The 27,107-nt window shown below is 36.1% G+C and overlaps 1 protein-coding gene across 1 annotated transcript in view; it reads right to left on the reverse strand.

The window, feature by feature from the left end:
- LOC149144640 (CBS domain-containing protein CBSCBSPB3-like) overlaps positions 1-9,048 on the reverse strand; it is a 63,629-nt gene extending 54,581 nt beyond the window's left edge. Inside the window, exons 1-4 of the mRNA XM_089452996.1 lie at positions 8,549-9,048; positions 8,287-8,455; positions 8,083-8,215; positions 7,824-7,985 (exon numbers count right to left, since the gene is read on the reverse strand). Of these exons, the coding sequence (XP_089309122.1) occupies positions 7,824-7,985; positions 8,083-8,215; positions 8,287-8,455; positions 8,549-8,715 (631 nt within the window). The 5' untranslated portion in view covers positions 8,716-9,048. The remainder of the gene's footprint in view (positions 1-7,823; positions 7,986-8,082; positions 8,216-8,286; positions 8,456-8,548) is intronic.
- Between the last annotated feature and the right edge of the window lie 18,059 nt (positions 9,049-27,107).

The following is a 27,107-nucleotide window of genomic DNA, read 5'->3' on the forward strand; positions in this document are numbered from 1 at the left end:
TGGAGTGGGGGCTCAAGGTGAAAAAGAAAGCCTCGATAAAACACAAGGTAGTTGTAGTATATGAAAATGTAATGGGGAAAATAATAAGATAAAGAAAGGAAAGGAAGCTAGTTTGTGACAATCTGAATCAACTACTTTGAGTTTGGCTATATAGTCAAAAAATAGTCGTTTGCCACATTCAACCATTTAATGGATGAAAGAACTAGTTGATACATTCATCATTGTAGTGTGTACTTGAGGTTAAAAGGGTTAAGTTGATACAATTTAACCTTAAGTGTTTCCTAGCAATTAATGTGTGGAAACCTAATCTTGGAGATCCATCAAAGATATATGAAGGTGCTACTATATTTGCTTGAATTATAATTCCATTTCCACGACTAGTTTATTATATGAAGAAAATTAAACAAAATTATAACAAGGAAAACAAGAGGGAGAACCTCTTCACATTACTCTATTCCAAAATGAAAAAATATTTCCTTAATAGGCCTTCAAATTAAAATTATTACAAGAGGTTTCATATACATAATTCACGACAATTTAAGAGCATAAACATAACCATGCAACAAAGGGTTTGATACACAAGGGAGTTCTATCAACCTAAAACCCCAAGCTCCTATAATCTCCTATCACTTCTCTCAATCCAAATCCACAATCCCTCAAAATCCACCTATGAATGGAAAGCTCATTTATATAAAGGGATTTTTATCTCTCTTACAATAAACAAGTGATTGCTTTCCTAAATCCATTAGTTCTCCAAGAAATAACCATAAAATATCAACCTCAACAACTTCCTTAGTAAAAGTAGCAATGAGTTATTGAGATCCACTTTCTTCAAAAGCTATCTCCATAATTGTAAATTATGATCAAATCTATGGAAGCAATGGTTTATACATTCTTATTGGTATCAATCCTAGGCATAATCTTTTTCGATATTTTCTTTCGAGAACCACCCAAAGTTTTGACTAAAGGGGGAAATAGTTTTGCTTCTCCAAATCTTCATTCTTTCTCTCCCATCAAAGAAAGAATGACCTTCCAAATATTAACCTCAACAACTTCCTTACCAAAAGTAGTAATGAGTTGTTGAGATCCACTTTCTTCTCTAAGAAGAAACAATAAAATATACTTGGAGTTATCTAGATACATCCTTCTCTCCAAGGAAAATAATATTAATGGTCTCTCACATAACCAACTCATGTGACAATTCAAACAATAACAAAATAATGAAATGGTTAATTGTGCCATGTAACAAACTCCAACAAGAAAAGTTTACGAAAGATGGATGCCCCCCAAGGTGGTTGATCAAGGCAAGATTTAATTAGTAGATCCTCTTTGTCATAAAGTCACTCCATAATGCAATCTCGAAAAATGTGCAATGGATCTCCTCCCAAAAGTAGGTCAATTTAGCTCATAGTCACATTTAGCCTCAACAAGGTGGAACAAGGAGTGAACAAGGATCTTTCAAAGGTTCATATAGACCCTTTAATGGAGCACGCCACCTACTAGCCTATAAGAATGCGCCAAAGAGGAGTCAAGGCAAATAAATGACCAAGGTGCATCCATAACTGACAATGACCTCTCAAACCATGTGCAAAGCTCAACCACCTCCTCAACATGTGTGCAAATGGATAAGGATGAATTGATAAAGAAGTCAACCATTAGCAAATCATAATTTCCCTTTTATTTTTTCCTTTTTAATGTGTTGCCTTAACATATGTGCAAAAATGGAGAGTGCTACCCTTATGTGGTGTACCACAAGGGGCAAGAAAGTTCATTCTTTGGTGAATGACTAAAACATTTTAAGATAAGAAGCCAATGACGCCTCAATGAAGGTTTATAACATGATATAATAAATAGGCCAATAACGTAGCACAAAAGCTAAAGTTTGGGTAATTAAACAGTGATAACAATACTCCAAACCACGTTGATGTGTTCACACATGGAAATGGTGAAATGATGAAATATGGCAAATGAAAGGCTACTTATGAAGAAAATCTATATGGTAATTGATGAAATGACTCAAGCACCCTCTAGGAATGGGAAAATGATGTGGATTATACCAAGGTACAAAATGAAAATGTGATGAAATATGAATGATATCAAGATTTTAAAAACTAGTAAAACACACCACCATGTGCTAGAGGATGCAAACAACTAAGAAAAAGACATGACCCCACCATGCAACAACCAACTGAGAGTAGTGACTAAAACAACATGGGTAGTGAGAAATTAACAAGGTGATCTCCCCAACATGAGAAAAGTGCCTCCATTAAGCAAATGCATGAAAGTAGGACCAAACCACTCAATGACTACCAATCATGACAATCCATCATAGAGCAATGAATATCCACCATATAATCCAATGCCAAGAAAAGAAGAGGCTCCATGAAGATGTATTCCCCCATTCCATCAAAAACTCCAAAGATATCAACTAGAAACTCTGTCATTGTGACATAAATCATAGCATGAAACCACATATGATATGAGAAAGGAACTCATGATCTTGATCTATAGATATAAACCCTAATAAAATAATCAAGTCAAAATCTTGAGTCAAACTACTAAAGAGTTTTGACTCGTTACGACAACATTCAAAAGACTTGTAGACAACAAGTTAGGCCTCAAATCAATAGCTCTGATACCATGTTAAAGAACAGAGGAATTAGCAAATCAAAAAGCTATACATTATAAAAAGAGGTGATGTCTAAAGATGCCATTACAACACTCAAACACAAGTGGGCAGAACTCAACATAAAATAGGAAATACAAGGAATCAAAACTCCCATAATAGATTGATACATAAGACCATCCATATAAAGTACCAAAGTGTGAATAACTCCCTTGAAGCAAGGAAGACATGGAACACTTTGACTAGAAAGGCCACATAATGAACCCCTTGAACTTTGCCTCAACTTACTCACCAATCGACTACCATGATCAACTTGACCAACTAATTAAGTTCTCAATGAATTGCTCAATTGACTCTCCTACTCAACTATCCACTATTGAGTCATTGTCTTTAGAAAACCTAGAGGGTGGTGAACCTACTTAACCTATGGTTCCAGCAACTAAACATCTAGAAATTATGTTCTTCCTTCTTTTCCTTGAAAAATCAAATACTACTCATTCTTTAATCATGATCACAATGATTATAAAGGAGGATTGCAATAGATGATTAATAATCCTTGGAATTTGATAGACAACTATGTAATGTATAGCATATAAAGCACTCCAATTAATAGACAAATCTCTACTTTGTGAGCGTAATTAATGCTAGTCAATACCCAAAACTAAAAAAACGTCCATTGAGGATGTAAGTTTCATACCCTTCTTTTGTTTTTACTTGTTGATGTGTGTATGTATGTGTGTATAGAAAATGTTAGTGTCAACTGGGTCTAGCCCAAGTGGTTGTGTGGCTGAATGTTATTCTTCCCACTTCTACAAAATCTAATTTACCCTAGGTACCATCCTCAACATGAAGATAGTACCTGATGGATTTCCCTCATAAATGCAATAAAATAGAAAAAAATATCTAATGTTTGTTAGTTACATAGGAACAAGTGGTTTATTGTATAACATAGTGAAAATGCAATCATCTTTGATTATGATCATTCTCACACTTTTGTAGATCATAATAAATAATGAAAACAAAGACAAGGCATGCATATTTTGGTAAGCAATCTCATTGTTGAGTCTCTTAAGTTTTATGTATTTTCATGTATCTCATCCATGATGGAGAGGATGAATTTACCAAAACATGAGGCTTACCCATTGTTATCATGGTTCAATATGCCCTTAGAGACTTTTGTGATCCATAACATGTTTGAGAGAATGATTTCGGCAAAATCACATAGAAAATCATTTGTCGACGCGTTTCGAACCAACCAGTGTGGTTCATCGTCAGGACAAGTTGAAGAACAAATCTGAGCAACAAGTTAAATAGGGAATGCAGGTCCTTCCAACAGCTATATTTGACCGGGCAACGGTTAAAAATGACTTCTAACGGCTAGATTTGACCAGGGACCAGGTTGATAAGGATCAAGGGAGAGGTCAAAGATGTTAAAGTTGAAAAATCTCTTAAATAAATTATTAGGGCAAATTAAATTAAATTATTAGGACAAATGATTTTCTATGTGATTTTGTTGAAATCATTCTCTCAAAGATTTAATTTATCCCAATAAAAAATTGCAAATAACACTTAGTGCCATTACAAACATGGGCACTCTCATATTGTAAATTTTATTGCTAAGTGTATTTATCTCAACCTTATATTATCTTCCTCAATGTTAATAAAGTGGGAATAAAATCAAAATATGCTAATGCATCTAAAGAAATTGCATCCTTAATAAGAAAAAAACACATTGGTCAACTACATACACACCTCACCCCTCCACATGCTATAGAACGTAGGCAACAAATTGACCTCACTATCAAAAATAAACTTACACTAGGTCTTCTAGAGGGTATACAAAGTATAAATTCTCAAACAATCACAAATACCAATGAAAGTGGAGTGAACCAATTAGTCTTCATCGCCAAGTATAGTTGCACACCAATGAATCCTTACTTGGAGAAGAAGTGAACATTGATATTAAACATATTTCTAACCATTCTTCACAAAGAGACAATCCTTCAACATGTTCTTCACTAACTTGGAGCACTAGCAAACAACATAGAGATTAACAAAAATCCCACTCTTTGCCAAGTTGGCCTTGGAGGGGAGCACTTCAAAAATAACTAGCCATGTAAAGCCACAGCATGTAGGAGAGTCAATCACATGCCACACTATCTAGCCAACAAACCCGCATGTCGTCAAAATTAGTGGCCACCCAACACACGTTGAGGACAAGGTCCAACACATGATGTTGATGCAAAAGGAATATAGCACCTATCAGTGATATTATTGAAGGGAGCAAACAAAACTTGCACACCAATCTAGCAAAAATGGCCCTAGCATTTCAAATCTTGGACACATTGACCTAATCGATGAGCCCGACAAGCTCAATGATAATTTGTCGATCTAAGGGAAGCAAAGCAAGCTTGCGAACTAGAGTGCATCAACCCTTCCAAGATGCACCACTAAATCCCATAGGTCTCGTCAAAAGATGACCTTCTTACTCAAGCAACAAGTCTAGAAACATGAGAGTTATCCTTGATACATGTCACTTGCACTACTGCGATTCCCTAAAAGATTCCATTGATTCCATTGGAGCTTCAAAATTCTTATTATTCTATGTATAATGATGTGTCATATGGTGAATAATGTGTATTTTCATCCATTAAGATTCTTCATTCCCAACCTAAGAACAATTTATCAAATTACATGTAACCATTAATTTCCAACCTGAGAACAATTTATCAAATTACATGTACAAAATGGTTACATTAGACTGCAGCGAATTTAATAGAATTGAGTAGTTGGTTTATCTAGTATACTTCCTCTCTTTTGTCTCGGTTATGTTGGTATATAAACAAACTTTAATACTATCAAGACACCGTGAAAGTCTATAGCAGCCATGAAGTTGTGAAATGGCTGTGAGATGATGGCCTGTAACTGAGAATATGAAAACATGATAAAGAAAGAATGACCACTACACTAAAGCAAAGGCAGAGTCGAGATGATGGCCTGTAACTGAGAAGAAAATATGATAAAGAAAGAATGACCCCTGCTAAAGCAAGGCAGAGTCAAGCTCTTCTTGATGTGATATTTGCTTTTATGCATTAGTCTTGTTTATAAAAAATCGATAATAGCTTATTAGGTTCATTTCCAGGCATGCCATTCCAATCGCACTGACTAACAAAACAGCACCACAGCCAAAGAAACCCATTGAATGAAATCATGTTTCTAATAATACCATTTTTGCTTCCATAAATCACTAAACACTGGCCCCAGACCAACACAATTTGGTGACAATTTCAACTGTCCCTGCACTTTCATGTGGTAACAGAGTTATATTGGCCCTCTTTCCAAGAAATCCATTGTTATCACGGTGGTTTTATATGTATTACCTATAATTCGTTTTATACTATGTTGAAACTATATTTATTAATTTTTTTATAATATGTTGAAAGTGTATTTGCTAACCCCGGATGCGGGTGTTAGATAGGATGGGACAGGCATGGACGGAAGGCCACATGCCGGCCACAGTGCATCACGTGGCAAACGTCGAAGGCGCACGTAAGGCAAGCAGCTGGTATAAGGTGACGCTGCAGAGCACAGTTAATGCCCTGCACGGCAATTCGGCTCAAGCGGAGGTTGCAGTTATGGCGGGTGAGCTCCAAGGCAAGGCAGTTGAGGTTATAAACAATGTTGCAGCGTATGGTCAGGGAATGTTGGTGGCTCCTCCTTCAAGCAGGTCTTTGCAATTCCGGTTGCCCTGCCTCTCCGTCTCCGCCGGGATATCCTCTCTGTCTGTCTGGCTCATTCCGCAGTCGGTTCCGGCAGCTGGTTGTTTGGATTATTCCGTGGTCTGTTGGAATTTCCTCCCCTTGACCCCTGTGAGAATGGTGAGACCTCGACAGCGTCTGCTTAGCCGTCGAGGCACTTCCAGAGGAGGAACCTCTCGCAGTCACGAGGCGGATAATGTTGTCCATTGCTGTCATTGCAATAACTTACGCTCCACTGGAGCTAATCCCCTTCACTCCAGTCAATTCATGGACGCGGGTGCATCGAGCTCGGCTGCCTTGCCTGCCTTCGGCTCTGCTATCTTCAATTTTAGCAGTTCCATGAATAACCCGCAGATTAGTGCGCATGTCTCGGTCCTGTTCATTGAAAATTCCCAGGAAGACAATGATTCCCTGGATGAACATGGGCAGAGGAAGACTGATAGCAAGATGCACGAAGCAAAGGTTCCTGAAGCTAATCCGGAGAAGGAGGTTAAAGATCCTGCCTCAGACCTGGAAAATGCATCGAAAAGCAGGCTCGATCAGAGGGAGGGGACCGGCGAAGCAGAAGACACTTTTCCCACTGCTGCTGAAAGGGAAGCTTACGGTTGGTGCCGGGTAGAGGAGGTGCAAATGGACGATTAATGACGCCCGAGCTCAAGGTTCTTTTGGCTCTTCTGTCTAGTCTTCTGGTCTCTTTTGCTGTCTGTTTTGGCTTAGTTCTGGCATCAATGCTCTGTGTTTATGTTTCTGAAACTTCGTTAATGGGATGGGTACTGTTAGTCTCCCCTGCGTGGGATAATCCGGATTTCTGGTTGGTGCCCCTGCGTGGGCTAGCTCTTTTGGATGGTCTCGCTTCTATGTTTGACGCCCCTGCGTGGGCTAGTTTTCTGATTGGCCTCAACTGCTCATGGATGATATTCCCAGAGCCTGGTTCTCTCTGTTTTATCATGTTGTAATTTTTGCCTTCTGTACATAATATATTAGCATAGTTTTTACCGAGAAAAAAAAAGAAAGTGTATTTGCTAAACGTTTGAAGCAAATGGTTTCTGAGCTTTTTCAGATGTTTCTTTTTATTATCGACATGGCTAATGCCGTCTCGCCTAGGGATTAGTAAAATATACAGCCATATGCACATTTTCTGTGGTTTTGCCGTTAATAATATTGATGATTTTCTCTGCGGGAAATTTTCTTTGAGATGGTCGAAAAAGCGGCTGTCAGAAATACGGATATTTTAAGTAATAACCTATTTACATATAATCAAATATGTAAAATCACTATACTTAAGTACTATAAAAAAATGAGTAGTAATTACCATACTAGAATGTGAAACGAAGTGCATTATAAGTTTCGTCTTCAAGCACAGGTTCAGAAGTCGGGTTTCAAGCCTGGTAAGGAACATGAAGTCATGAAATCGTGTGCCGAGGTGAATAGAAACTAACCGTCTCCAAATTGTCTTTCGATGCCTTCGACGGCAGCAGCAATAGCACTGCCCTTTTCCGCGACCTTTTCCATCTTTGCTATTGCGTCATAGAGGCACTTCGTAATATCAAGCAGAGCAATGACCTCGCCATTTTCCACAACCGGCAAGTGTCTAAACTTCCCTGTCCTCGAAAATGTGCCCACATTAACACACAAATTCATGAATCGACAAAAAATTTAAACAGAACCCCATAAAAGAACTCATAGTAAAGCACCAACCATCAATCATCTTCTCGAGGGCTTCTACGGCCGAAGACTCCGCCATGACAAAGATGGGATTCCGCGTCATGACCTTTGAAACCGGTGTGTCGCGAGGCTTCAAACCCTCGGCTATAACCCTCGTTGCCACATCCTGCATAGGAAAGAGAGTTAAACCCGAACAGTGAGCCATAAAAGCATAATATCTAACGAAAATTTACAGACTTTGTCGGTTATGATTCCAGAGAGTAAGGCGCTGTGATCCGTGAGCAGAGCAGCATCGACCCTGCGCATGGACATACGACGGCAAGCATCGTACACCGACGTGCCCTCTGGAATAGTGAGCGCCTTGGACAATCTCAGCCTCTTCACGGTCCTCTCCCCCGACGTTGGTCTGTTTCGACAAAGCATACAAACTTATAGCATTAAAATGCAGAAACAGACGCCAATTTTACAAAACAGAAAGTAGAAAAAATTCTTTGCATACGGTGAAACCGGCGTCGCCGATTTCCTGAAAGATCCAATGCTACCGTTCCCAGTGCTTCCGTTCTCAGACGGAACCTGCTTCTTCACTGAAGTTGCCGACCCTTTTCTTTGAGTCAGGCTCTGCCTCCTGCTTTGAGCTCCTGCCGTACTCTGTCCCTGGTTGTTCATCTTGTCGGGTGTTCGTCTAATCCGCGTTCGAATCCCGCAACCAAAAACCCAACCCCACCTCAAACTCGCCCAGCTGATTATGAGTGAACATCACGGGCTGCTTCGGCCGGAAACGGCTATGCTATTTATAATTCGCAAGATCTTGCAGGAACGTTCGGAGTTCCATATTTGGCGGATTTTACCCGTTTCATAAAGCCGTTCCCTCCAAATTTGTCTTATCTGGTAGTGTTCAGATATTGCTTTGAATTTCATCTAGTGGTATTACGATACCCAGTTTTGAATTACGGACTTCATGGCTATCCATCGAATCATCTTATCCGTGGTTGAGTTTCTCCCATAAAAAGAGGACGACCAAGTACGGTGGTTTTTTTTAAGTCCAGAGAGTGGTAAAAACCTGGTATTGGTTTTTCAACATTTCCCAAGGTAGAATATTTATAACCTGGTATTGGTTTTTCAACTTATCCGTGGTTGAGTTTCTCCCCTAAAAAGAGGACGACCAAGGATGGTGGTTTTTTTAAAAGTCCAGAGAGCGGTATAAACCTGGTATTGGTTTTTCAACTTTTTCCGAGGTAGAGTATTTATAGCTAAATTTTTAGAACGTATATTTATGCGTTATAAGGAAATGGTAAAATTTATAAAGATGTAGGTTTTAAAGTATTTGAAAGACATTCCATTTAAGTTATTATATTATGAATTATTATCTTTTGAAAGTGTGTAAGTTAATCTTTTAATAAGAATAATCAATTAAATTACTAAAAAAATCAATTATGTTGTTTGGTATTTTATTTTTATTTGTAGTATGGTAAATGAAATGGGAGTTAGAGTTATATTCTTTGGAAATGAAGTTCATAAGAGAATAGTGGTTTTTATATTTATGAGGTTTTTTATAATTAATTAAATATGTGGTTGAGAGTATTTTGGAATAAATTGTGTACTGATTTTTGAAATAAAAATAATGAAAATATAATTTTTTTAAGATTTTTTTATATTATTATAATTATGTTTTTTTAATTAAATAAGACTTAATAACATTAAATTTTTTAGAAAAATATTATTATTTACATTTTTAGTTTTTTTCTTATGATTATAATTGTGTTTTTTAGTTAAATAGAAATTAATAACACTAAATTTGTTAAAAAAATAATTTATCAAAAATAATATTATATATATATATATATATTATTTTTTATTTTTATTTTTAATTAATTATAATTTTAATTATGATTTTAAGTTGCAATAAGTTATGTATGTCTAGGCAAATTCACTTCTTCCTTTAGTGGATTTGATAGTGGTTTATGTTTCTTTTTTTATTGGGTATCAAATAAAAGAGGAAAATCGTTCTCTCTTATTATAAATGCATGAGAGTAGTTGAAAGGTGGTGAAGGTACGATGTTGTCTCGAGTGGTGGCGGTGTTGTCAGGTTTCAAAGAATTTGGATTTTGTTTTTTTATTCGTCATGTTGGTCATTGTTTTGCCCAGGGTTGTGTGGATTGCTCTCTTCTCTCTGTAACTATGTCTCCTTGACAGAGAATGGCAAGTAGTAGAGGTGGCTAGTTTTACCCTCACCATCGAAGGTTGTTTAGTTTGGATTTTGTTGCAACTTATTTTGATTCAGTCTGTTTGGAAGTCCAAAGGGAAATCCTTCACCCTAAACCAAAGGAGTTTGGTGATGGCATTTAATTCTCTGATTTTGAGGTTGGAGTAGAAGGCCTGAAGTACCCTGAATCAAAGGAGTTTGGTGATTTAATTCTCTGATTTTGAGGTTGGAGTAGAAGGCCTAAAGTACCCTGAATCAAAGGAGTTTGGTGATCGCATTTAATTCTCTGATTTTGAGGTTGGAGCAGAAGTCCTGAAGTACCCTGAATCAAAGGAGTTTGGTAATCACATTTAATTCTCTGATTTTGAGGTTGGAGTAAAAGGCCTAAAGTGGAGTCCTGATCTGATTTTGAGTGGATTCCTGATCTAATTTTGAGGTTGGAGCAGAAGGCCTAGAGTGGATTCTTGATCCGAGGAAATTCAGAAAACGAAGGTTACATTTCCTACATTCTCTCGATGTTCACCACTAGATGGATACTCTCTTCCGCATGGTTCTCAAAGATAAGCAAGTGGACAATTATAAAATTTTCAGTCTCTTGGTCTCATGTTTTTCCTTTGGTCCTATGGCACCCAAATTCCAACTTGTCATATATAGAGATAGTATTTAGTTTGCTCTACCAAATTTGAAAGCTTACACTTTCAAATCATTTTTTTTGAGATGTCAAAAGCAATATACTCTAAATGTAAAACCATTTTTATTAATAGAAATCATTTACATCTACTAAAAAAACTTGTACTTTCAAGATGCACTTTTCCTTTTGATATAAATTCCCAATTGGATATTGTTTCTTTAAAACAAACAAAAAAATTATTTTTTATTATTTTTTATTTATTACATTTTTTTGTTATTTTTCTTAAATTTATTATTTTAAAAAGTTATTTTTAATCAATTATATTTATTTTTTATTATTATAATTATTTTCTATTGTTATTAGAAAATTTAACTTTTTATGTTAAGATATTTTGTATATAAAATCTATAATTGGGGATAGCATAAGCTTTTATGGGTGAGTTATGCAAATTCTTTGATTGGTAGGTAATTAATGATTTTTTAAAGTTAAAGTTGAGGTATATGCTCATAAAAAAAATGGGACTCAATTGATCTCATTTGTTGGAATAAAGTAATTTTTTTTAAAGGTTTTGGCCCATCTTATTTCTTAGCCTAGATTGAGTTTTAAGTTTTCTTGTATTTGAAGTTATTTCTTAGCCTAGATTGAGTTTTAAGTTTTCTTGTATTTGAAGTTTTAATTAAGATTAACTAAACTTATTAAGAAATTTGTATTTCAAACCCATGTCACTACCAAGAAAACTAGCACAGAAAATCTTCCTCTCATTTTATTAAAAAAAAGAAAGAAAACGAGCATAAAAAATCTTCCTTGGTTCGATCGATTCCACGGGCTTGGAGACGAAGCCCACGGTCACCGGAACATTTATTGATAGGGTCATTGGTTCGTTCATAAAACCATTGGCTCCGCCTTTTTCACATAACCACGCTTTGATTAATAGCCTGCCCGTAGTCAAAGGCGTAAGCTCCGCCCAAAAAACATACAGCGCCCCTTTTTTTTGTTTGCCCATAGTTTGTTTTTGAAACCCTTTCGAGAAGGGAAACTTAATTTTAATAGATATTAAAATGTGGGCTGTTTGTTTTATGTTTGCCCATAGTTTGTTTCCAAACTAATGGAAAAATAAATTTTAATTCTAAATTAAAATATGATTTATCATGCTATTGACTCTTCCCAAAAACATTAAACTCCCCATTACTTTGATTTATATATCCAAGATTTTTTTAAACTAATATATATTAAATTTATTCCAGATTTTCACTTGTATTTGTTTCAGTGTTTTTGGTTTTTGGTATAAAATAAATATAAAATTTATTTTTTATTTTAATTTAAATAGATTAAATTTTTTTAAGTGTAAATGTTATTTTATTATTTTTAAAATAAAAATTTTATTAGATTTTCATTAGTTGCAAATAATACATGTATAGGGTAACATTCAGAAGAGAGTTACGTTGTCAAAACTATCTTAGTTGAGTGCTTATTAGAGAGACCATTTGCCCTTGAGAGGGAAACTTGTCGGTTCTCTAAAAAAGTTCGAGAGTAGCATTTAACTTCAAAATATATTCGCAAAAACTTTCATGATAGTGATAGAAAAAGATCATAGGTAACATAAACATAGCAAAAACAGGAAGAGCTTTTCCTTGAACATGTTAATGGGGTTGATCATTCTTGGCAATGAACTGGAAGGGGTCATCTTGACCTTTTGGGAGCCAAGGAGGTCGCTCCCACTCAATAAACTCTACATACATGCTAGAAGTGGTGTGTTGTTGTAGAGGCGGGTTGGTGGTAACCTTTTGTTGCATGGAGGTACCTGCCTGAGAAGCTTTACCATCGTCTATGTTGCTAACCATTTGATTGATGTCCAGCTTCACAGATGTTTGAACTCACTCCCATGGGTCTTCTAGATCCTTGTCCTTAGATTTTTAGGGTTAAGGAATCTCAAGGCTAGGAGGATTGGATCCTTGAGTTATAGAGTCTGAATTGTCTGAATGAGCTAGCAAGTTAGGGGAGGCTAGAGGTGGAGGAGGAGGAGGGAATTGAAATCCCAAAGCTTTTGACAGAGTCCTTGAAGCAGAGTGAGTTTGTATTAGATGAAAGTCCATATCGGTAATTCACCTCTTTGTGAGTCATAATACCTCTTCCTGGTCCCTCAAATGGCAGCCCAACAGGTTCCAGGCAACCTAGTGACCATTACTAGTGTTCCTGAGCTATTGAGTTTCCATGGTGGCCACCAAGAGCCTAATGTGTTGAGGCATGTCTTCATTGTATCATTCCATCCCTAGGTCATGCCAAGTCAGGGGTGGCAGACCAAACCCACTATGTCTAGCACAGCCTCTTTCACGTATCATGTCAATTTAGGAAGAAATATTTCGTGGCTTTTCACTTGTCAATGTTGTCTTTGGTGCCCAGCAAGTGTCACGAAGACCAAACACTAAGTTCTACAAACGTGACTATGGCCACTGAGCAAGGTTAGCAGAGCTAATCCCAAAGTGTGAACAACCAAAATTAATTATTGAGCAATAAAGTGGCAGTGCAAGGTCACAGCTGGTTGTGCAAAGGTAAATATGCAAAGTTGAAGCTCGCTACCAAGGTCGTCCAAAATTGTGGAGATGTAGAAGAGATATCAATAGAGACTGTTGAGGTGAACATTATGAATGGGAAAATATAGGACAGGGTTGTCACCCACCAGTACCTGCACCCCAACCATGACCGAGAATATAGGACAAGGTCATCGCCCCAGTCGACGTTGCGATAGAGGGAGACCCCCTACCACCCTAGATGACCACTCAATTGCCACCATGTTCGATCATTCCATCCTTGAGAGCATCCGAAGGAAAGTTGTGGCCATGGAGGAAGAGGAAATGTGCCATGGACGCTCATCCCTCTAGGCTCTGTGCAACCTTTTGTCCCGGCAGCTAAAATACTAGAAATAAACCAAGGATAAAGCCACCCATCAAATTGCAGAGCTCTCGGCGCTCCTTAGCCACTCGTCCACCACCTTGAAGCGGCTCACCTGCAGGGACCTTCACATTGATTACCCCCCCAATGTTCCTTCACTAGTCGGGTCTCCCACACACTCCCCTCCTGCTAGCTCTTCCCCCCCTCCACCTCGCAGAGCTCCCTCACCTCCCGCCGCGCCTAATGTTCCATCTTCTTCCCCACCCAATCCTAACCCTTACAGTTGTTACATTCTTAAGGAGATCCCGAAGGAGGGTTGTGCGTGACAAGCTTATGGCACTTCTTAAGTGCAATGTGGCTCCATCTCAGCCTATGCCTGGCTTCACAACAGTTCTCGTCACCTGTCGGCTTCCTGAGCAGACCCAGGTTGGTTTCTCCTTCTCTTTTGATCTATGGATTTTGGAAGACCTTTTTTCTTCAGAAATTTCCAGCTCAATACCACAGTTGTTGCTTGGCCAAAGAGTGCCAATTTGGAGACTAAGGACCTTTCAGCTTTGCCTCATTATGACACTATCACTCTGTATCAGTCCATTGTCCAGGCACCACGAGGCCTTGCCCTCCTATGCAGTTTCTATGGTTTTATATTTTTGAAAACCAATGTTAACTCTAGTTTCCCCTTCTAGGGGCAGATAAATCTTATCTCATCTCTCTGTTTTCCTCGCTCCGAGGTAGAGAAAAAACTCATGATTATACATATTATAAATGTGGATCAGTTAATATAATTTAGACATGCTTACTTACAAAAAGAAAACACCAAATTTAAGTGATTAAATCTTTAAAAGGGTAAGAAATTTCTTGGTTTATTTTAAAACCTTATTTTTGTACTTGAAAAGTTGTAGAAGAATCATTCCTAAATCACCATAGTTTTGATGAGTTAAAATTTAAATAGGTTAGTACTGCAACAAATATTTTGAAATTATGATATAATGTTGATGTATGCAAGACATTCTAAGAACCAACATAGATCCATCTTAAATTTGGATCTACTGAAGGACCAAGAGGAATCAAATCTCTTGAGACGCAAACCTTTTCATAAGTTTTGTACTCAAAACTTTTACTTTTATTACTTTTTAATTGAGACAACAATATGTTTTATTACTATTATTATTTGATTTAATGTTTCATCTAATGTGTCGTTACAACATCTCCCCCATACTGGGTTGTAGAGCACCTCTTTGACGCAAAAAGTGTTTTTCACCTTCAACTTTCTTAGTGTCAGAAATATGACAAATTATTTTGACTCGTGATGTTTTGGGAATGTCCAAAACCATGTTTGTCTATGCAACTCACGAGATTTGTTCATGTTTTAGCAACGATGATTTTCTTCTTGCGCTAATCAAAACAAAGAGATACTTATGATCTTTTAGATTAGGGTTGACTACCTCTTTATAGTATCTTAATTTTCTTTTACCCTTTTGTTCCTTGGCGCGGCAAAATTTCTCCTTAAATTTAGATTAGTAATATTTTTAATTTATCATTATTCTCTAGAGTGACCTCTTGATTTATTCCCCTTTGATTTAACTAAGATTGGGCATCTTTATGCCGCCTCCACTTGAACCACAAGTGGTTCGACTAGGATTTGAAGCTATCTTTGGAAGCCTATTATTTTCCGCGATGTTTCTCTTATTCTTATATATTAGGTACCTAGTCATGGTTGTGCTCCCAATAGAAATAAAAGTCACTTATATGAGGAGGATAGGATACAATGCATTGCTTTAAATTTTGAGATTACAAGTTATAAATCACTTTTGGATTTGCTTCTTCTTCCTCCATGATTATCTAGAGATATTTTAGTCCCAAACTTCACAACTATCTAAGATAACAAGGGTGACACAAGTCTCAAAGTGGTGTTTCTTCTTATCCCATAGCTAAAAGTGCATTGATTTACAATTGTTTTCGAATACATAATAATCTTTCCACCCTCCATATATCCTTTTCTCAGTGTTATCATTCTAATCAAGCTTGTGATGAAGATTGACTATGAGACATTTATATGGAGTCACAATAACCAAGGTGTTGTTATCATGTACGAAATTAGCATAAGTGGTCATTTTGGATTTAATTGCCATAACTTTCATTTTGTCAGTGTTAACATTCATACATGTAATAGAGCATAGATCCTTGAGGATTTTTAGTTTCTTGTCGAGATCATAGAGACTCATTGCCACAAGAACAATATCATCAACGCAAAGAAGGCGGGTGATGACTACACTAGCAAGAGTTAAGGTGACACAACCTACTTCTTCTAGATAACTTTTTAACCTGTCAATGTATATCCCTTTAAGCACTTAATAGATTCAAAATTAAAGATAGTTTTATACCATTTTATTTTATTATAATAATCACTTTTTCTTATTATGGTAGGCTACCTTCTTAGTTTTCATTTTTATTGAGGTCATTTTTTTAAAATTTATTAATCTTACAACCATAATACATAGTTGTAGATCAACTTTATTACTATGTACACTCTATGTACATTACACTGAATGTACCATATAAATTCATGTACCACAAACAACAAATAGAAGTAACAAAGAAGAGTAAAGAGACCCCCTTATTAATAATACATGTGAGCATCATTAGTATTACTTTATTTTTAGCTTTTGTATTTTTTTTTCTACGTGCATTCAGAGAGTATTTGTACCAGGCAAATCCATCCAAAGGGATCACTTCCTATCATATCAACCATGGATCTTGACCCCAAGAGTGTCGAGAGAATTGAACCCGTGACCTCTTAATAGCAAAGGTACCTTAACAACGGGGATTCAACCAATTGATTTAATCCTCAAGGCTAGCTTTTGTAAAATATTATATTGCATCAACTTTTTTTTGTAAGCTTATAAGTTCTATTGATTAGCAAGAAAAAACAAATAGCATATTGTTTACGTCCACTGGGGTGACCAAACCAATGACGAAAATATAGGTCTTTGGTCTAAAATTTTACATGGACAACATAAAAACTATGGCAAAGCTATGGAGTAACAAAAGAAACTGTAAACATATGCAATTTGAAAAAACTAGCAGACACAAAATGATAGTCTATCTACCTATACTGCATATTAACATAGATAATCGTTAGATAACTGAGAGGAGGTAGATAGGTCTATTGGCGCCACAGGGGTACTTGGAGGCGCTGGACCTTTTCCTTTGGAGAGTAGAGCCTCAATTTTAGTGAGTTTCATGGCCATGTTACAATGCTCTAAGGACATTTGCCTATTTTCTGCTTGAAGGATGCTTAGTTGTAGTGAAATCTTGCTTTGTTGTCTTCCCTGTCCTCCAAAGTCTTGATTAGGAGTGTCCTAATGTGCCAGTAGAGTTCTACTATGCATAAATACTAATTTTTGTTGGCCACGGGTGTGGCCGAGGTTTGGAATCCAATCAGTAGAGTGAGCAAAAATGTCGTCATCCATGCAAGCATCTCTTTTATGCATACATTTAGTAGCAACTTGGTTTACTAAATGTTGAATGTTTTCAGGGATAGTGTCATGGTATCTATGTGCAACAGATTGGGCTTAGTAGTGATATCGAGAGCTTCCTTCCCCACTATTAGTAGAGACTCATTTGTAGCATATGCATTGTTGAGGCATGGTGTTAAGAGCTAGTTGCAGAGGGACCAAGTTAGGAATAGGATATTGAATAGACAAAAGGCTACATTACGAGAAGATGAGATGGTGCCACACGACATAGCCAGTTAGGAGAGTATAAAGGTTCAAGAAGCCACCAAAAGAGCAAAGAAGTCATGAGACAGTGATAGGGTTGAGCAACTAGAGTCCTAGGATGAGTGGATTGCTCAGGAGAGGCAGTTGCATAAGAAAAGAGACTAAGACAAAAATTGGAGTGGAAAACAAAAGACATGTATGTAGAAATGAACTTGCATAACAAAACAATTATCAAGCAACTAGAGATAGAGAGGAATATACACCAATAGCAATGGGGGACACTTGTCTATTGACGAGGTGAGGCCTGAGTTGGTATAACTTGGTTGCCAAATTCCCTTCACTGCAAGTGCGCTAGAGGCCCCCTCCCTTCACCACTCGCAGAGCCACAACACCATCCAAGGGATGAGAAAGCCTTCGAGCCAACATACTACTAAGAATTAAGAAATTTGGGAAGGTCGGGTCAGGAGGACATAGTCTTGCCTTGGTGTGAGAAAAGGAGGTAACACCAAGGTGTCGAATTTTGTGCTAAGGGATGACGAATTTCCTCCACTGAATCTTGGATACAATGTTATGTGTGTGCAAGAGAAGGAGCCTCGAGAAATTAGTTAACTCGCTCACGCGTGGTGAAGGGACCTTGGTATTTTCAAATCTTAATACATGTACCTCCATGTTTTAAATGAGTGATCCAGGTGGGGGAAGGCTTGGTCTAACCTCCCCCCTCAAGGGAGTAGGGTCACAATGGAGGACCAAGCCCCCCTCCCCTTATAACTACCCCTCCCACATTTACCCACTTTTACAAGCTCTCCATGGTAAACATGAGCTAAGTGTCACTATGATATGACCCGACCTCCAAGTTCAAGTTATGGAAGTGGGGCCTATAATCCAAAAACTTATTGATATCTCTCAAGAGCACTAGATCGCCCAGAAGTCAGCCCACAACCTCTGATGATCATATCCTGAGCTGGAACTACTTTTTCACAAGCCTAACACCCCAACTGCACCCTTGACACATTGTGCATGTGGTTATGAGGCTCCAACCGCACCCATAAGCCTGCCTGCATGCAGTTATGACTCGAATTCCTCAGTTTTTTGCATGCAGTGGCGAGATCTATGCCACCTTTTTAAGGATAGCTTTCGGACCACTGCCCAAAATTGCCTCGAACTTTCTAGAATCATGAAAATGATGTTAACAATGCCAACCATTCAAATCTTAAGCAATATATTGATATAGACAAGCCTAACACATGATAGACATTTCGTCAAACACATGGTAAACATAAAAGCTACAGGTCATGGATGTATATCTGATCATAAACTTTTGAACTTCATTTGAGAATCACCAAGAAGGCTTTATGCCCTCTCAAACTAGTTGCAACAACACTTGTTTTCCCATGCATTCATCAACCATTCAATAATGTATCAAATCATGAGAGAGATCCATAGTAAGAGTACATCATAGAACCAAACATATAAATAACATATAACCAGAATAGAAACCATGTACAATAAGCCATGAGATCAATATGATAGTCAATACAAGTTCTCATAAATCACAATAGGAAGATAATTCATGTTAACATATGAAAATTCCAACCAAGTCAGGGACTTCCACATACCACCTAACCATAGATTTTCTGAACCAAAATCCCTCTTTCAGCCAATCATCCTTATGCGATATTCCTAGCATGAATGTGGAATCATAAGGGTTAAACCAAAAGAGAACCAACCATGGCTTCCAAAGGCCAAACCACCTCAACCCTCAACCATAGTGATCTCACCTATACGGTATAGAAATCATTAACATCGACCAGATTGATCTCCTCCCAAGTTGTCCAGCGCTCTAGGGATTCCATCTCAACCCATAACCTCCAGGGACCCAAGTTGTTATAGGGGTCCAGAGAATTACCATCTCAACCCACAACCTCAAGGGACCCAAGCTATTATAGGGCCCCAAAGATCATATCCCAACCCACAGCCACAGGGAACCTGAGAACCAATCAAAATATCCAAATGGGGAATCCACTACACCATGGTTATCCAGGAAATGGCAAGGAAAGGTTGAAATCACTGTCAATCTAGGAAAATCTCCATGCCAATGACAACAAACATAAATAAATAACCAATTCATGCACCATGCACTTGAATCCCAACATGCTAAAACTCACATGCACACTGTTACCTACAATCCATATTTAACTTATGTCCTTACTTGCAGCTATCCAAGCTTCCTCTTGCGCTCCCTTACTTTCCCTGCTTGCTTATCCAAGTGCATGTTCTCTCTCCTTTGCTACATTTGATCAAAAGTTGGGCAAAATCTATCCGCTATTTCTTAGGTGCCTTTTCTTATCATTGATGTCTAGTTTCTTCCTTTCCTTTTTCTTTTCTCTCTAATTTCCCTTGGATGCATATTTGTGTTTCTTCATCTTCCTTTTCTCTTATTTTCCTTTATTTCTCATATTAAATTGCCATTTATATCCTCTTTCCCTTTGCCAATTTCCATAGCCATTACTAAACCACAAGTGATGCCCATTATAATGTTTGTCCACCATCCAACTTGGAATACATGTCCCATGACCTTGGTATTATTTTATTTACATGGAAAATTAAATTGGGACTATTACAAACCCCTCCCCCTTAGGGGAACATCATCCTCGATGTTCTATGATGCTTATGAACAACAAAACATACTGCTTATGGAGCTTTATAACACAATTTGTTGCAATTCTTACAACATACTAAACTATTGAAAACATGATCACCATACTACTTATGGAGCTTTATAAGCCCAACTCGATGCGATATTTATAATGACAACATATATATTACTTATACACCTTTGCTTCAATCAACAAATAAACATATTTTTTATGGAGCTTTATAAACACAGTTCGATACAATATTTACCATGATATACATATGCACACTTGCTTTAACCAGCAAATAAAAGGATATGATGCCTGCATTAGTGACAAGGGAGTCCATAGGCTCTCACCTCTACCCTCAAAGTAGTACCAGGATTCACCTCCTTCCGGGGAAGTCCAGAATCCACTGCTAAGATTAATTCTGTCTGCAATGTCCAGTGCCACAATCCTTGCACTACTTATTCTCTCAATGAACAGTTATCAACTCATTTTTCTAGGGCACACTCCCATTGTGATTCTAATTCCATCTGGCAATGTTAATGACCAAAACAAATTTATTCCCCGCCCTTCCCTTCTCTGCTTCCCAGTTCCTCAGGCAATCCTGTCACCCCCTTCTGTGCAGTCACTCACCTTCCAAGTTCCCTGACATCCCCTTCTCGGGTGATCCATCCCTTGACAAGGTTTCCTTGCACCGGAAGGTACAAAAACCAAAGCATGTCCTTGCCTAAAAACCATCATACCAATCATAGCATGCTCATGGAAATCAATGGACATTGTTGGGTACCAGTGTCCCACAATGGCCTTGCTCTTGAAGTGCTTTACCAACATATTGTTGCATGTTCCAATTCCTTTTTCTATTACTGCGAACACTCTTGCATCCAGTTCCAACCACCCAAACTAGTCATTTCCATCCTTTCCTATTCCAATCACATAATTTCCACTAAACTGAAAAGGAATTGTAATAGATTCAAATCATACCTCCTTAGTAATTCATGAATGAGGTGATATGTGCAACTCTGTTTACTTCCTATCATAACAAGTCAAATTAGATCTTTGGTTAAATCATCATGTATAAACATATCACATCTGGTTAACTCAAAACTCAATCATCATAAATCATAATTCTAGATTATGTGCATAATTAAAAACTGAAATAAAATATTGATACCTATCTTTCAATTTGTTCTTTGCTTTTGCCTTTGTTCTTTGTTCTTTCCCTACACACACTGAATCGGTTGCCAAGCCCAGCCAACACCCACTGCATTCTCTTTCTCTTTGACCACTTACACACACTAGATCGGTTACCAACACGGCAAGCACCTAGTGCCTTCTCTTCCATATGTAGTATTAACAACAAGGGCATCCATAGACCATACCATCTCAACCCTTAATATCAACAACTCAAGGTTAGTCTCATCCCAAGTTGTTTAGGGCTTCCAAGACTACTATCTCACACATAGCCTCCAGGGCACCCAAGTTGTTACAGGGATACAACCCACAACCTCCAGGGAACCCAACCTATTACAAAGCTTCAACCCATAACTTCTAAGGATCTGTTGATGCCTCGAAAATCGCTGCAACAACATTGGGGAATAACCACCCGGTCCGGACCTTAAAGCAGCTCCTTTTCCGTTTGGTGTGGTGGCTCCGACTGGTTTAACTAGGTCCAGTTACCTTCTCCCTATTGCTATTGGTTTATAATGTATCTTTAACTACCAATAGACAGGGATATCAGATCACTTCTTCTTGCTGATCAGGCAAGAGAATGACCCTTAAGCTGATTTGGGTTCAGCCAAGCCACAACTAAAGTTTTGCCTCTTTGAGAAGAGGACTTAAAAGAATGTAGAATTTACTCTAAATGAAAGCTTATTCTATGATGCAAGCAAAAGAAACTAATCTAAATCCTATCTTAATTAGGCAGATATAGATCTAACCCAACTAAGAGCAAGATAATTAAAGTATTGGGATTTAAATATGTCTCGTTTATAATAAATATCAAGTTAATGAAGTAGTTCAATTAACTGATATTATGGTTACCAAAACACATCCTATTGAGACCTATCAACTGAAATAATAAACCAACAACATTCCCGGAAGTAGTTCAAAAAAATGATATTGATTATCATATCAATAATTAAACAATAATATGTGGAAATAGTTCACAACACATTACCATTCAATAAATTAGTTTTATAAGACAGATTTCTAAGTAAATAGTTACTCAGAAATCAGATTTTAATTCATAAGAACAGAGATACTTAATAACAACATTGAGACAAATTACCTATATTGACAATAGTGTACAAACATGAATAAAATGAGACATTTCTGTTACCATAAAAATGAAACTGATATTCGAAACAATAGTATTAGAAATACCAATTTATTGCTTTCATTTCTCTGTCCTTGGTCTCCAACAGTCCTTTACATTGCTTGAACTTATGCCTTCAAAACTAGAGCCACAATAGTGCAAACTCTGCCCCTCATACATAATTCAAGATACAAAGGAAAAATCCTCAATAATCCCCAGATCTGAGATTTTCTCTCCTCTCTCCTACAACTCTAAATTCCTATTACAGTAGTGCTTTTAGAAGTCTAGAATTGCAGAGGAGAGCAACCTCTTTATTACATTCTGCAATCTGTTATTTATAATATTTGTGAAGGAATTCTTGAGAGGAAAGTTTGTTGAAGAGAAATCTGTCAAATCCAATTTTATTTGCTCAAAAATCCTGATCTTCAATTGCTGGAGCATTCTCATTGATTGAGATCTTTTTCTCCATATTTCTTCCACTGTTTTCCTGCAAAAAGAAATTAAAATAAATTAAAATGCAACAATAAAATCAAAATGTCATTGCTGGCATTTAAAACAAATCCAATCAAATACAATTGAAAATAAAATGTAAGCTTTCTATTGATGCTGGGGATGGTTTTAATTGGCCAAGAATATCATTGACGAGCGAATCTGCAATTAGAAGAGGCTTTGGACAAATGAAAATGCAGAAAATAACTCAGAAAATTGATTTTGTTTTAGAAATTCGGAGCTTGATCTTCTGCCTAATTTTTGACCCAATAAATGATTAAATTTGTTAGTGAAACCTTCTCAAAAATGTTCTCCTTGATTTTCTCTTTCCAATGAGCCGTCTTGGGCCTCATTTGGCCAAGTATAACCCAATCTATGAGCCTCCAAAGTTGATGGATCAAATCTTGCATGAATCTGGAAATTCTGTTGCTGGACTAAAAAATCAAAATTTTCATTAAAAATTAAATCCTAAATTAGAATTCTACTTACTTAATAATTAATTCTATTTTAATTATTAATTATAAACTAAACTAATTATTTAACAAACTATTATTAATTAAAATTAATCTAACTAACTAATATAATTAATTATTTTATAAACTAATTAACATTAATCAACATAATAATTAAATTTTAATTTAATTAAATTCTATATATTAATTAATTTATTTAATTTAAAATCTAATATATATAAAATATTTAAACTAACTATTATCACCATACGTAAGAGTTAAAAAGAACAAGTCGTTTGAAACAAACTATACAAAGCTTTAATTAATTGTTTTTATGCCTTTTCGCTATCGGCAATCGGGAGGATGGAGGGGTTGCTAAACTTGTTTCGCATAAAAGCTCCGATGCGATAAGACTTGGTTAATGCCCCTTTGCTTTATGTTTTATTTATCGGAGATCGGGGTATGGAGATATCGGAGTTTTTAAACTTTGGCACAATGCAAAATCCCCGATCCGATATCGGCATCGGGGTATGGTGTGTATCGGGTTATTGAAAAGTCCCGATGCGATATATATTTTTTATATATTAAATTTTAATTTAATTAAATTAATTATATTTTAAATAATAATTAATTTAATTAATCTAAGATTTAATATTAAAAATCAATTTTTATTTTGATTTTATTTTATGAGGATTATTTTATAAACTATAGCCACTCTCAATAAAAGTAAAAATATAAAAATAAACTACAATCACTTCGAAAATTTTGGGTTTTCGAGATTAATAATTGATTTGGAAATTGGAGTAAATTTCTTAAATCCCGATAATTAATGATTTGACCGCATAATTAAAAATGGAAAAATGTTAGTAAAAACTCGCTATGGGTTAATATTTAAAATGAATGCGTTATTGAACTAATTTATTTACAAAATGCAATATTGTACATTTTATGCATTTTTAACCCAGGTAGATAAATGATGAGACTTCAAAAGAGTGCCATTTTCAAACCAGTTGACCAAATGAGGCGAAACAAGCGTCAATGTGAAGCTTATAAAAAATCGATTCTAACAAAGCAATCAAAACAAGAATCCAAAGAAAATGAGAAATTAACAAATGCGTAGGGCAATCAACTAAACAAAAATCCAAAAAGGTGTTTAGCCAAAATTTTATAGAAAGGGTCCCCATTATTTGAAGTGAACAAGTCAAAAATGGGGGTGTTGTGTTTTTACCACAACAATGGCGACACACGGGAGAAGAACCAAAATCTCTGTTTGATATGAATAAGATTTTCCTAAAATTAAAGTAAAAATAATTAAAGAAGAGAAAATTATGCTTGAAATGTTTGACTAAGTTCATTAGTCTGAATAAAAGCAAGAATCATCTAATTGTAATTTTTCTTAAAATTCCTCATACATTAAAATATTTCAAAACTCTACATCAGTCCTTAATTAGTTGTAGAGATAAAGTAAGGGTCACTTTACAGCTTAGCTTTTAAAATATATTCCTTTGTCATAGGTAGAGCCATTGCTGCCAGCAAACATCTATAGTTTTGACAAGGTTACCTTTTAATCATGAATGATTCAGAATCCCATCTGTTTAAGAATTATTGATCTAGAGATAAATCCATTTATATATGTTTATTTTCTTTGAATTTTTATTTTTTATTTTTCTTAAAAGCCATTGTCCTGGTTTGGTGGTCAGATAGTTAACAATGCCATTCACTGGTTATAATCGGACTGAACAAGCTGGCTCGTGATGAGACCCCTTGTTTTATAATTGTTTGCAATCATAAGCCATTACCCTGGTTTGTTTAACAATGTTGGTAATATCAGCCTATTTTTCCCCTATGATCATGGTAAGCAGGCTCATGATGAGACCTCTTATCTTTTAAGTTTAAATATATTTCTGGATTATACTCTAGAAAAATAAGACTCTTTGGGACAGAGAGAATCATTGACTCCTTAAGAGTTAAGAATGACAATTTCAGAGTTAAAGGTGCTTTGCTGTAAAATGTCTTTACTTGGTTATAAATAACTTTTCTTGACTGATAATAAAACTTTGAAAGATCTTAATAAAATTTTGAAATCTCAAAATGATTACAATTTGATGAAAAATAAATTTTCAGATTTTATGATACTTTGCCAACTTCTCTTGATTGGTAATCTCTTCCTTAAATATGTCTACTTTTATAATAAGAAAATCAAACTTTACTAAGAGATTTAAGAAAACGCTAATAGGTAACTATTAACAATTTTTCTCCATGAATGCTGACCATAGTTAGGTAACAAGAAGACCTTCCATATAAATCACGGCAGAGTCACCAAAATCAAAATTGAAAACCAAAAGAAAAGAAGTCTTATGCTAAAGTGAGAAAAGAAATCAGCAAACAAAATTAAAATGAAGAAATGTGAAAAATGAAGGAAAATCCAAGTTTCAAAAGATAAACTCAAACAAGAATGCTTATACCAATGTCTCAACAATATGAAGAAAAATAAAATAATCGTGTAATCAATCTTTCTTATGTTGAGATTTATGAAAATCATACCTTGCAGGGTTGTAAGTGTTTTTGGCTTTTTTGGATAGCAGTGACGATAAAATTTAGCCACAATGAAAATTTTCTATCTGATATCAATCTTCTTGTTTCAAAGCATCGTCTTGATCATTTTTTAATAACAGGAATGCTCAAAGAAACAAACTAAAGGTTCAGAAATTCCCTGGTGTAGCTATTTCGATGAAGACTATCGTTGCTTCTTGAAATTAAGCTAGGAGAAGAGTATGGACTTCGAAAATATGATCTGGCGGAGGATTGGAAGCTTCAAATGGAGAACTGCAAAACAGATTTTTTATATCAGAAAAACAAAACTGAAACTAAAGTAACGAATTAATGAAAGTGGGTATATGAATCTTACCATTGGATAATTGCTTTTGATCTTACCTGAAAGGTATCAGTTTCTCCAAACTAGCTGACTTCTTATTTTAATTAACATTAAAAACATGAAGAAGTCAAACTAACCAAAATCATATAACCCAAAATCATTATTTATTTTACTTACACTAGAGTAAGCAGTAAAATGTAAAAATAGAATGCTTAGTGCTCAAGGGAGTTGAAATTAAAACAAATACATCAAAAATGAGAATGAGAATTTGCAGTAATGACTGTTTCTCAAAATATTATAAGTTTCATATAAATTCCATGATTTTATAAATTGTCTAGAATCGAGACCAAATCCAAGATAATAAAATTTAAATATGAAGATAGAGAGGTCTCGAATTCCATTTTTAATTATGGAATTATATATTTAAAACTTAAATGTATGAGAAATCAAAATGGTTTAAATATGCTGCAAATTAGTCATTAACTGCTTTCTTACCATAGTGGTTACCCAAGCTCGCTTTTAAAATAACACATCGCTGTATCGGATGATTCGCATCACATGTCTCTTCACCATGCTTGAATTTAAATTTACAAGACTTTACTTTTGTTGCTATGCCATATATCGATTAAATGTTAATGGCTCAAAGACATGCATTGGAAGTTATCGCATCGGAGATTTCAATGGCAAATTGCTGATAAGAACATGTGCAATGAAATGAAGCGATCGCATCATTAAAGAAATATTATATCGGGATCGGAGAATATTTACATTGTGCTTCCGCACATCGTAGATTCAGAGAAGTGACGTGAGCATAAAAAATGTGATGAAACGATTGCAATATCGGCGA

This window comes from Pinus tabuliformis, chromosome X (assembly GCF_031772625.1).
Source record: "Pinus tabuliformis cultivar Carrire ecotype Pingquan chromosome X, CPIR1, whole genome shotgun sequence".
Taxonomy (NCBI): domain Eukaryota; kingdom Viridiplantae; phylum Streptophyta; class Pinopsida; order Pinales; family Pinaceae; genus Pinus; species Pinus tabuliformis.